The sequence below is a fragment of the Lygodium microphyllum genome, chromosome 18, assembly GCF_053477565.2.
Source record: "Lygodium microphyllum isolate KBCC chromosome 18, Lygodium_microphyllum_v1.1.10, whole genome shotgun sequence".
In the NCBI taxonomy this organism is placed as follows: Eukaryota; Viridiplantae; Streptophyta; class Polypodiopsida; order Schizaeales; family Lygodiaceae; genus Lygodium; species Lygodium microphyllum.
Window position 1 is genome coordinate 62,112,170 of NC_141152.1, and position 12,831 is coordinate 62,125,000.

At 42.5% G+C, this 12,831-nt stretch overlaps 1 protein-coding gene across 1 annotated transcript; it reads left to right on the plus strand.

Moving 5' to 3' along the window:
* The first annotated feature begins 5,100 nt into the window (after positions 1-5,100).
* On the plus strand, positions 5,101-9,591 carry LOC148020943 (uncharacterized). The gene is made up of 3 exons (XM_087698190.1): positions 5,101-6,721; positions 7,173-7,345; positions 8,803-9,591. The coding sequence occupies exons 1-3, from the start codon at positions 5,918-5,920 to the stop codon at positions 9,449-9,451; spliced, it is 1,626 nt and encodes a 541-aa protein (XP_087554316.1). The 5' UTR covers positions 5,101-5,917; the 3' UTR covers positions 9,452-9,591.
* The last annotated feature ends 3,240 nt before the right edge of the window (positions 9,592-12,831 follow it).

Genomic DNA, 12,831 nt, shown 5'->3' on the forward strand with positions numbered 1-12,831 from the left:
TTACATTCTCATATTATGCTTTTGTTTGTTTTCAATAGTATTTCTAGAGCTCATGTTACTCCAAATATTGCGCATGAGGTGTATACGTTTCAAAAGTTTGGTACTGCAAACAAAGACTCCATTCTAGATAGATTGAGTCCAGCCATGAGGAAGTGGGCTGAGGTTGAGATGAGTATAGAGGCAAGGTATTATCATGGTGTTGCTCCATGGTATAACTCTCCTTGAGGTTTAATATCTCAGCTTGTATGGAAGGTGATTTTCTATCTATGGCTCACTTGTATGAGATGTGCTTTTCTATCTCTAATTTAGTTTTTTTTTTTTGGAATGATAGGATGAATTTCATGTCTTCATCTCAAAAGAAACTGCGAAGCTTGAGGCTCTTGGTCTAGATGAGGTAGAGAGGAAGAAACGTTTGGAGAAGGCTACAAGGGTGGAAGAGGAGCGCCTTAATGATAGGGGTTACAAGTACCTATCCATTGCTAATCCCCAAAATGGTGATGAGTTCTTTAATTTGTTATTTGGGCTAAAGTGGGATGATGCAAGCATGCTCAAGATTACAAGAGACAAGTTGTATTGTCTCACAAGCTCAAAAATCCCTGGAGAAAGGTAATTTGTATATATAACGCAAGTTGTGTGTATGTGATGCTTTTTTCTTCAATGCTTTCTATTTGTGTATATTGTTGTGCATCACAGGAAAAAATAATTGTTGCATCTTATGAGTCTCACAAAGGCCAAAGACCCCCAATACCCGCATTTTGGTGATTATAAGCTCTTTTGGGTTTACATGAAGAAAGAGACATATTGGGCTCACTTGCATTCAGAGGCACTACTTCAGATTGAAAGGATACAAGTAGAAGGTCCATAGCTACCAGATTCATTTGAGGAGTTCTTTAAGCTTAACATGAAGAATCATGTCATGCAGGTTGACTCAATGCAGTGCATTCATATTGCTTTCTTAAGTTCTTTCTTAAAATGTATATGTGCTAATGTTAAGCGCTTGTGAAACTTGTGTAGGCTTTTGTACACCTCTTGGATGGAGTGAAATCTTTGGATGTTGCAGAGAAGATGCCAGAGCTTACATTTTCAGCCAAACGTGTAATTTATAGGTTAGCATCAAAACTATTTTTTTGCAAACTCTTCATCTTAAATGTAGTAGATATAATGGCACTTGAAAGCCTATTTATGTTATTGATTTTTCTATTCTAAGCTCCACGTGAAAGCTCGAGGTTGGGTGGTTGGTTTATTATTATAAAACCATTGTCTTATATAAAGGAGATTGTGTGTCTAATTTTCATATTAGATTTCATGCATTTGCTTGTGTAATTGGCAAGAATGTGGCAGGTGGATACTACAATGTGTGGAAGAGAAGAGGCTGGATGCAGCTCCGCAATTCACAAGAGAGTGGATTGATGTTCGTGACGAGAACACTATGTATTCTCCATCATTACGTGAGAGAAAATTGACGGCATGGGAGGCAAGTGTTTGCCCTTGGTGTGGCTGGATTACCCTGTGGGGGTTATCCTTAAGCAAGAGAAAGATCTGCATGAGAGTAAGTACTTCAATCTATGTAAACATCTCGTCGCTTTTGTAGCAATAGTTTTTGTGCTCATGCATGGGAATCTAAGGGTGAATGATACTATGTAGGATTCAAGGAGGAAGTTGATACTCATGAACCGCTTACCGCACCCACCACTATAGAGGAGCAAGCAACCAAGGATACCAAAGGTGCAAAAGGAAGTACTCAGGCTAGTGAAACTAGCAAGGATGCTACACATGCCACCCAAGGTACTCAAGGTAATGCACACGCTATTGAAGCTACTACCAGAGCCACTACTACTCCCCTTGCTAGCATTGTTGACAAGAGAGGCAAAGGGCTTATGGGAGAACTAGACACCTCTACAGATCCAGGGAGAAAAAAATGTGCCAGAGTCCTCTATGGCACCCACCACCTCCTTTGTTGTAGATTTATCTCTTGGTCGAGAGAATTGGGAGAGGCAACCTATGACCCGTTTAGTAGGTGAGAAGTCTTATATTAACTTGAAATTCACGTGCTTTATTGGTCACCCATGAAGATAGTCGTGTATGATTATTAAAAATAAATTACTTTGAAATAATTGTTGCAGGGTTCCAGTATCAAACATATGTCGATGCTCTATTAGTGGATGTGACCCAAATTGATAGATTTGCCCTTGATAGGTAGACATGACAACTACATATTGCAAGAACATCAATTTACATGTTGCATATAGCATTGCATCATCATTTACTTTGCATTAATGACTATGTTGTTTTGTGTATAGCATCAACAAGTTTTTTGCAACACAAAAGATGCATCTTTATAGCAAAGATGGAGTTCCATGTCAAGAGGCGGCTCGATTGATATTTGTGGATTTTCCTAGGAGCTTGCTTGTGGATGCTCTAGGTCCCATCCCATTGGGTAAGTTATGCTTTCTATCATAGAAGGTTTACATCAAACTCACTTCTCATATATCATAACGCCAATGTTGTTTTTAGAGGGCATGACTATTCCCAAGTGGAACACATTCTCAAAGGGTCTAGTTATGGGTTATATGGACCTTGCTCGCGAGTATTTGGCCGACCAGGGATTCTTAGTCACTATGTGCTTAGCAGAGCATATAGGTGAGTTTATTACGGATGCGGCAAGAGTGGGGCTTGTGCTTCACTGCACTCGGGCACTCATGTGTGACTCCAAGGCTTATCGACATCCCGTTACTAGAGAGGCAGTAAGATAACAAAGTTGGATACATTGAACGTATGGTTGTATGTTCTAAATAAAGTTTGTGTTACATGCTTTAAATAAAAACATGGATCACTTATTCTATTTCCACTCGTGAATAGGTACTTGATCTTACTATGTGTCTTTGGCATCGTGCTGGTCAAGTTGTGCCTTGCTATGACAGAGAGGCTGGGGAGAAGATTTCAGAGAGATTGTTTCCAGCGTATCGTAGCTACATGATGGATGTTTGTGTCTTTCCCATGGATGTTGATGGTGTCATTGTCAGAGGCGGAGCAGAGAGGTCTCATCTTTTCTATCGGTAAGTAGTCTTGCATGTTTTTGCTCTCAGGTAACCTTGTATGGTATTTTCATTGTTTCTACTTGCATGGCCGCAAAGATTATGTATCTTGATTGGTGATATGTGATTGGTGATATGGTTAGGTGGTTACTGGCTACATTTACGAAGTGCTACGACTATGTTTTGGATGTGTTTGCGGGGTGTGGTGGTTTGGCGCGGGCCAGTGCAGAGGAGATGAGACATTGCATGTGTCTAGAAATAGATGATGTGCTCTATGGGGAGTGTTTGTCCACCATAGTGTGTGGACCGGTACCATGCTGAGAGAGAGTGTGTGTTTTTTTTTCAAGATACTCTAGACATTTCATTTTGTTACCACTTTTATATGTTTATTATATACTTTGTCATGTGACTATGCCTGATTTTGTCTAAGAGATTACATGCATTGGGATCTTTGATTTGTTTTTAGGAGAGTGTACCTTGCGACTATTTGACACGTATATTTTACTAGTTTTCCGTTGGTTTTGTTTTCTTGATGCTGCAACGAGATATTTATATGCAGAATGGATACATTGCACGAAAAAGCTCGAAAAAAAGAGATTGATTAGAAAAGAACGAAAATGAAAGCCCGCAAAAATAAAATCCCCCACAATAAGTAGCATTTTTCATTGCTTGCTTAATAATACATGTGATTTGCAATCTATTAGAAGATAAAACTTATATTTGCTTCTACGTAAACACCTCAAAACTTACAGATTTGAAATATGTAACCTATGCTCTTAATTTAAGCCAAAACTATTGATTGCAATCTTAAAACTATTGACTGCAACCTTGTAGGTCTAAAATGAGACTCAAAATGGCCTCATATGGCCAAAAAAGTAGCATGCACCCTAAATAACTTATCTATAGAATGTATAGTGCTCTGATCGTACACCAAATCTCACAACAATTTGAGATTTTAGCTTTGCCCCTCGCTTTCAATGCCTCCATAAGCATTATCCAAGAGAAAGGGTGGAAAAATGGAAGAGTTTCTTACCCGTTGCTTGCTTGCTCAAATCCTTGCTTCTTCTCCTTCACTTCAATATTCAAAACCAACCTCTCTTAGTGGCGCTACTCTGATACTGTGTCAAAAATTGCGTAGTGAAGAAACTTGCTTAAGCTGTTGTGCCAAACATGGTAATATTCTCTCTCTTCAATCATGTTCTTTACATCACCTTGAAATAGAGAGGGGTAGAGTGACAAAGAAGCTCTGCATACATAGGAGCAGAATGGCAACTTGGTGTGAAGGTGGGAGCCAAGGGGACAAATAACAAGACTTACAACCCTATTTTTAGTATACATTGGAATCCGTTTAAGTTTGGAGTTGTGGGAGTGGTTTTGTGGGAACCATGGTTTCGAAAGAAAGTTGAAAACCCCCCATGTGGCCTTAGGTGGTTTTCAAATTTATTTGAAAATAGTTTGAAAACCACACAACACCACTACCACTACCACCACCACGCCCCCACACACACACACGTGTGCGCATGCATGTGGAAAAGAAAAGACGCTCCAAGAACATCTCCCTTCGTTTTCTACCTAGGGGTGGTCGTGGAGTTCGAAGCTTGGGGATGCCAATGGGTTTAGAGTCTAGACTCCAGTGTCCAGAATCCGTATGAACGTGGGCCCGGGATGACGTGGTGGTGTGGGGACCAGAAAAAGGTACGCGTAATGAGAGGGGGCAATGCGGCCATGAAAAGAGGGGTGGGTTGACGGTGGGCCGCGTGGCCACGTCAGAGGCATGACGGCGGACGTATTTGAGACACTCGCTTTCCGCGAGGGACTATTAGGAAAATATATATTACATATTATTATAAAATATATATACATATTATTGTAAGGAGGCGCAAAACAAAAGGGCAAAAAATATCCGGCGATTAAGCTAAAACGACATGTGTGTTTGTACAAATCGCCTTTTATTTGGAGTAGAATTAAAAATTAAATTAGGAAATAGCTGGAAGGGAAAATGACGAGGGGGAGCGAAGGGTACGTGTTAAGCTCGGGCTTGTATATTCTCTCTCTCTCTCTCTCTCTCTCGTGTCTGTGTGTGTGCTTCGATCTCTCCTTCCATTGTGTGTAGGTATTACCTCATCCCTCTCTTCATCCCAAGCTTGCTTCACAGCTGTCTCCACGACGTGTTATAGTTTTCCCCTCCGCCCTCCCCCTCTCTTTACCGCCTGCTTTCACACCTCCATATCTACCTCTCGCCCTTTCTTCCCTTTGACTACCGTCCATGATCTATCCTCCTCCATATTCCAGTAGTACATAAATCAATCTCTCTCCTTCTTTCTCTCTGCAACGCTCCCGGTCTTTCTGTGATAATTTCATGAATCCTCTCCTGCTCGATGGTCGCCATTAATCATCATTCAGGAAAAAAAATAAATCCTTTGTACTGACGGTTTTCTACAGTCGTCGCCGACAGGCTTCTTCTTCAGCCACAAGCTCTCAATTGGGATTCTTCTTCTTCTACCTCCTCTTCTTCTCCGTCTCTCTTGTGTGGCCATGGCTGCGGTTGCGTGTAGCTCACGCCTTGTCCAGAAGGGTAACGCGAGGCACCCGTTCAACCTTATTGCATCTGCATCTTGATTGGAAGACACAAATTCGTACCTATTTTTAGAGCGCAAGAGAAGCTCTAATCTCTCTCTCTGACTCTCTCTCTCTCTCTCTCTCTCTCTCTCTCTCTCTCTCTCTCTCTCTTCCAGCTTCATTCTTCTGTACAATTTTGTGTTAGAGAGAGGGAAGGCAAAGTTGGAAAAGGTAGCGCTTGATCTTCTCTCTCTCTCTCTCTGTGTCTCTCTTTCTCTGTGTACTGTACGCCAAAGACAGGTAAAGCAAAGAGAAAGGGAAAAATGGCAGGTCAGACCCCTCCTTATCCAAACCCTGATAGCATTGCCGGTGGCGGTTACTGTGATACGCGAGGTTTTAGCGATGACCATCAATGCGATGACGCGGCCTTGTGGCCGTCCACAACTGCAGTGGCTTCCACCTCTGCAACCGCCATAGCCGAATTGGCTTCCAGCTCTCAAATATACTCGAGCAGCGGCCCTTTCCCGTTCCAACAGCAGTCGTCCCCGTCCTTCTGGAGCCTTACTCCTTCCATCAGCGGCGTGGACATGCCCGCCAGCAGCAACACGTCTTCCGAGCACTTCTGGCAGAGCGCCCTGCTCGAATGCCAGAAAACTCCGTTTCCGACCTCGCAAGGCGATATCGATATAGCCTTCGACCCCGCCTTCAATTTCACGCAGTGCTTGCAGGAAGGCATGAATCTGCAGGATAGTATGGCTCATCATCCATACAGCTCGGGGTTTAATCCAGCTACAAGCACAGCACAGCAGAATACGCTGACAGGTATTTCGTCATCGTTGCTAGACCGAAGCTTGTTTGCCGCGGCATCCGGAGCTTCGGGTATGGGGGCCGACGTGCAAAGTATCCAGGAGAGGGGATCGTCCAGGGAAGCGTCAACGGTTCCGAGCACGCCGATGTCCTCTCTGTCGCCGTCTTCCTCGAGCGACGAAGAAAACGCGGCTATGGCGGGGTCGAGCTTGGAGAAGCCTGCACCAGATCATCCCTGTCAAGGAGGAGCTTCCGGAGATGGAAGAAGACCAGGCGAAGCCTGCCGCAGCTGCAGACTTGCCTTCGTCAGCCAAGAAATCGTGAGAGAGCAAACTTCCTTCTCCCCTTTTGTCTCTTTCTTTTTTGACTGCAATAATGGGGCCTGAACCTCTCCTTGATCCAAAAGCCTTTATTATATCCTCTTTCTTCTCTCTCTTCAATTAATTCCTGAATCCTGTCCACATTTGTGTTGCTTCTCTCTTTCCTCTATTATGATTGATGGAGTTTTGACCCGAAGTAATCAGTTGAGTAGCGTTGATATTCAATGTAGGTATGCTGCCAGTCTCTCTTTCTTTCGATGGAGTTTCGACTCGAAGTCAGTCATCAGAATCCAGATGATTAGCCTTGCTTTCTCTCTCTCTCTCTCTCTCTCTCTCTCTCTCTCTCTCTCTCTCTCTCTCCCCCCATGTCGATTGTTTGTTGCTTTTGTCCTCCCTTTTGATTCGAGTTCTGATGTTAATCTATCAGATGATTAGCTTTCATGCACTCTAATCTGCGAGCGCTCTTCTGTCGTGCAGAACCAAGCCAGCTCGCAAGAAAGGGCAGAAGCGCAATCGGGAGCCAAGGGTTGCTCTCATCACGAAGAGCGAGGTTGAGCATCTTGAAGATGGATTTCGATGGAGGAAGTATGGCCAGAAGGCAGTCAAGAACAGCCCATACCCGCGGTACTTCTCTCACCCCCTCTCCATCTCTGCATATGTTGTCTTCTTGCTGCATTATAATGGAACACGTAGATTTCCTCGTCCCTCGGAAACAAAAACAAGACATCAGGATGCAGAACCTCCACTGGATCTAGCATTTAGTATGGACTCATGCTATGTCTTGAGGTTGCGGCTTCCTGTTGGGTAAGTCCTACCTACAAATTTCTTCATGGAAAGCAATTCTCTTGTATCACGAGTTGACAGATCAAATGTTAAAGTTTGTCCATTTGATCCTACTTTAGAGTACGTATTGGAATGATCCTATTGTAGAGTACGTATTGGATAAAAGTGATGCTTAGAATGAGTAATTAACTGTTGCCATGGCGCAGAAACCGTTGATTGTATCGTTATTATGCATTCTGGGGATATAAGAAAAAAGCTCCTCCTGCAGATGCATCTGGCCTGATGATTGAGCAAGGGAAGCCCATTAGCAGTTGTTTTAGTTGACTGTTGAGGGGTTGCGAGGGGGTAAGCACATAGAAGCATGCTCGGAAATAATGATATCGCGGGTGTCCCACGGACCACAAGTCACACTTTCGTAGTTATTCCCCCGCTGTTATTACTTTCATGGTTAAATGGGATTTTGGGAAATCCAAAAGTTACAACTGACTTCAGTGAACTTGCTTTGGGTTTATCACCAGCATTGGAAATGATAAGGGTTTATTAGGTCCCCCCTTCCAGCTCTCTCACACAGTACGCATGATGCAGCTCCACAGGTTGAAGGGCAAGCTTGGAGGCAAATATGTTTGTTCTCTTGGCTTTCATTTCAAACAGCTTGTGGGAATGCCCCTCTTAAGAGCTTTGCTGGTTTGTCCTAGAAAATGGTATCTGCTGGACTTGCTTGAACTACATTTGCTTGAATTTCACTCTTGATGCATGCTAGGATTTGCAGTGTGTCGTTTGGCACTTCAGTATTGAATGATGCACAGTATGAATTTGTGTTGTGTAGAAGCCATCAAGACACACATTATGAATTTGTGTTGTATAGAAGCCATCAAGATACGTGTGTACGAGTCTTGGGTCCTCATTGGACATGTCCAATCTAGTGTTCAAGGAAAACATTATTGAGAAGTGTATATAAATCCTATTGGAGTCTTCTTAAATTGCAAATCAAGCAATTTTGACATACAATTTTGAAAATTTACACTTTCAGAAATTTTGTTTACAAGCTAAAATCTTTCCAGGATGAAGTCTGATCGAAAATCCTTAAATCTTACTTATGTGATAAGCTGAGATAACACTTTCATGAGGACTGGAGTCCCAAGCTAGGAATACATCCAGATATGCACGCACGTGCACACGCGCGCGCGCGCACACACTCGCTCACACACACACACACACACACATACACACACACACACTCTCTCTCTCGCGTATGTCGTGTGCTGACCTTTATGAACTTTCTTCTGGTGTTATTGCAGGAGCTACTATCGATGCACCAACAGCAAATGTACAGTGAAGAAGAGGGTGGAAAGGTCCTCGGAGGACCCCAGCATGGTCATCACCACTTACGAGGGCCAACACAACCACCACAGCCCAGCAGTCCTTCGTGGCGGCCACGCCATCGACAGCAGCACCATGCAGCTCCCCACGGGGCACTATCTGGCAGATCATGCGGGGAGCGTCTCCCCTTTCGGCGACCCCCCTCCCTCTCATGCAGGCTACACATTCCCCTCCTTGATGCAGCCGCCCGGTCAGCTTGCCTCCCTGCACCTCCAAAGGAGCAACTATGAGCTGGCCATGCAGGCAGCCCACGAAATGCAAAGGTCAGTAGCTAGTGCTGCAAACCCCCAACACTCTCACTCTCACCCTCACCCCCAATCATCATCACCACCATCACTCCCCCATCCATCGTCGCTCCCTCCCCATCCACTCCACCAACCCCTCCAACCATCTCCACCACCTTCACAGCAATTACCCCACCCCCATAACCTACTTTTACATCACCACCATCACCAACAGCAGCAGCAGCAGCAGCAACAGCCCCAAGAACCTCCCCAGCATACCCAACCCACCACCATGCATGATGAAGGCCTCCTTGAAGACATGCTACCCTTTGGTGTCCGATGAAACTAATCTTCTTCAAATGTTCCTACACATTTCCTTTCAATATTCAATGTTTCCATACACACTCACTTGTCCACAAGCCAAAGCAGGTAGAATTGCAAACATGCTCCTGGGACGAGTACTATGGTCTACAAGCGAATGCAGGTAGAATTGCACACATACTCCCTTTGGAGTAGGTACTTCTATCACTATCCCTTGCTCCTCTCATCCTTATTGCCAACATTTCTTTGTAGACTAGAATTCAGTTGGCCGATCACTCCCCCTTATAATCCCTTGCTCCCCAAGCTCTTATCCATATTAATGACCCAACTAGCATCTCCATGCAAAGAGCCTTGGTAATACAAATCACAATGTGATTCCTCCCTTTGAGTTTCTTTTTATAGCTCACGGGTGTTCACATCTACTCATAGATAGTTCTTGATCATGCAATGACCTAAAACACACATACAATTGGTGGTTTCCTGACTTAGAGAGTTACACCTAATTCAAGCCAGCCTACAAGTACAGCCACATTTGGCGTTCTTCATTCTTTCCAATCCTTGTAATAATTCATCCATGCACATAATGCATATGCGTACAATACGTGTAAAATTTTTAGTCACAAGTTGTCTTACAGTCAATTTTGTATGAGTATTATACATCATACAAAACATACTTTGAAAAGGGTTTTCCCTATTGTAAGAATGGATAAATTGTTTTTGACTATTTTTAAAACCACACATGCATGTGCTTGCACATGATTGTGTACATGGGCATGTGTATAAGGGTCATGTTAGCGGAAAATTTTAGCCTATTGTTATGTTCTTTAGACATTGTAATGGGAAATTATGATCCGAAAAATGCCCCAAAATCAATAGTTTTAGGCAACTAACTCTTTACCCCATTCTTTGAACTTTTGGCCTTTGATCAACGAAATATTCAAAATGCCCCAAAATCAATAGTTTTAGGCAACTCTTTACCCCGTTCTTTGAACTTTTGGCCTTAGATCAATGAAATATTCACCCATCTATTTACAATCATGGGCATCTCTTATTTTTAAATACAAACATGCATGCTCTAGTAGATGCAACATACACACGTGCATTTGCAGTGTGCGCTTGTGTGCACATGCACTCACACATAGATCAAATGAGTGTAGCTTAGTTAGGGTGCATGGTGACCAAATGGCCTTGAGGTCAATTCGTACATCCACATCGTCATTTAGTGATAGGAATGAAAAAAGGGAGATTTGAACTTGTCTTCGGGTTGGTAAAACAAGTGGCTTAGCATTAGGGTAGCCACTTACACACACATACAGAGAGAGAGAGAGAGAGAGAGAGAGAGAGAGTTCTCATGGACATGCTTGAGTAAATTGAATTTACGTCAGTGCATAGCCTTAGGAATGAGATATCGCATGCTAATTCTTTAGGGACCTAACAGAGTACACAAAGGGGGTAAATTTTTGCCAAAAGCTTTTCAAGTCATTTAATAAAGGATTGGAGATGAATGCTCCTGGGGGTAAATTAACATGCTCCTGGGACGAGTACTATGGTCTACAAGCGAATGCAGGTAGAATTGCACACATACTCCCTTTGGAGTAGGTACTTCTATCACTATCCCTTGCTCCTCTCATCCTTATTGCCAACATTTATTTGTAGACTAGAATTCAATTGGCCGATCACTCCCCCTTATAATCCCTTGCTCCCCAAGCTCTTATCCATATTAATGACCCAACTAGCATCTCCATGCAAAGAGCCTTGGTAATACAAATCACAATGTGATTCCTCCCTTTGAGTTTCTTTTTATAGCTCACGGGTGTTCACATCTACTCATAGATAGTTCTTGATCATGCAATGACCTAAAACACACATACAATTGGTGGTTTCCTGACTTAGAGAGTTACACCTAATTCAAGCCAGCCTACAAGTACAGCCACATTTTGCGTTCTTCATTCTTTCCAATCCTTGTAATAATTCATCCATGCACATAATGCATATGCGTACAATACGTGTAAAATTTTTAGTCACAAGTTGTCTTACAGTCAATTTTGTATGAGTATTATACATCATACAAAACATACTTTGAAAAGGGTTTTCCCTATTGTAAGAATGGATAAATTGTTTTTGACTATTTTTAAAACCACACATGCATGTGATTGCACATGATTGTGTACATGGGCGTGTGTATAAGGGTCATGTTAGCGGAAAATTTTAGCCTATTGTTATGTTCTTTAGACATTGTAATGGGAAATTATGATCCGAAAAATGCCCCAAAATCAATAGTTTTAGGCAACTCTTTACCCCATTCTTTGAACTTTTGGCCTTTGATCAACGAAATATTCAAAATGCCCCAAAATCAATAGTTTTAGGCAACTCTTTACCTCGTTCTTTGAACATTTGGCCTTAGATCAACGAAATATTCACCCATCTATTTACAATCATGGGCATCTCTTATTTTTAAATACAAACATGCATGCTCTAGTAGATGCAACATACACACGTGCATTTGCAGTGTGCGCTTGTGTGCACATGCACTCACACATAGATCAAATGAGTGTAGCTTAGTTAGGGTGCATGGTGACCAAATGGCCTTGAGGTCAATTCGTACATCCACATCGTCATTTAGTGATAGGAATGAAAAAAGGGAGATTTGAACTTGTCTTCGGGTTGGTAAAACAAGTGGCTTAGCATTAGGGTAGCCACTTACACACAGAGAGAGAGAGAGAGAGAGAGAGAGAGAGAGAGAGAGAGAGAGAGAGAGAGAGAGAGAGAGAGAGAGAGAGAGAGAGAGAGAGAGAGAGAGAGAGAGAGAGAGAGAGAGAGAGAAAGTTCTCATGGACATGCTTGAGTAAATTGAATTTACGTCGGTGCATAGCCTTAGGAATGAGATATCGCATGCTAATTCTTTAGGGACCTAACAGAGTACACAAAGGGGGTAAATTTTTGCCAAAAGCTTTTCAAGTCATTTAATAAAGGATTGGAGATGATGGTGCAAGTTGGAGAGGATTGAACTGTTGAAGTTAGTCCTATGTGTAGTAGCATAACTCGATGGTGTATCTCTCATATTGGCTTTAGGATAGTTTCTTTATAGTTATTAACCTTATCTAATCATTTGCAAAAAAAAAAGAGAGAAAATAGAGTATATATGATTTATGAAATGTAATTGGACGTGGTTCAAAGCAATATGTTTAAAAAATGCTCATAGTGGAATCACGTAGTGACATTTATGTTGGACACAATGCACCATTCTTCTCATCACTATACAACATTAATGGCTTTTCAACTGAGAAAGTGAGCTCTAAAGATTGTGCTATATGAAGATAAGAACACATTGCTTATGATTCCCAAGCATTTGAAGAAAGAGTGGAGCCTAACTAGATAGAACTTAACAAGACGAAGAGAGTT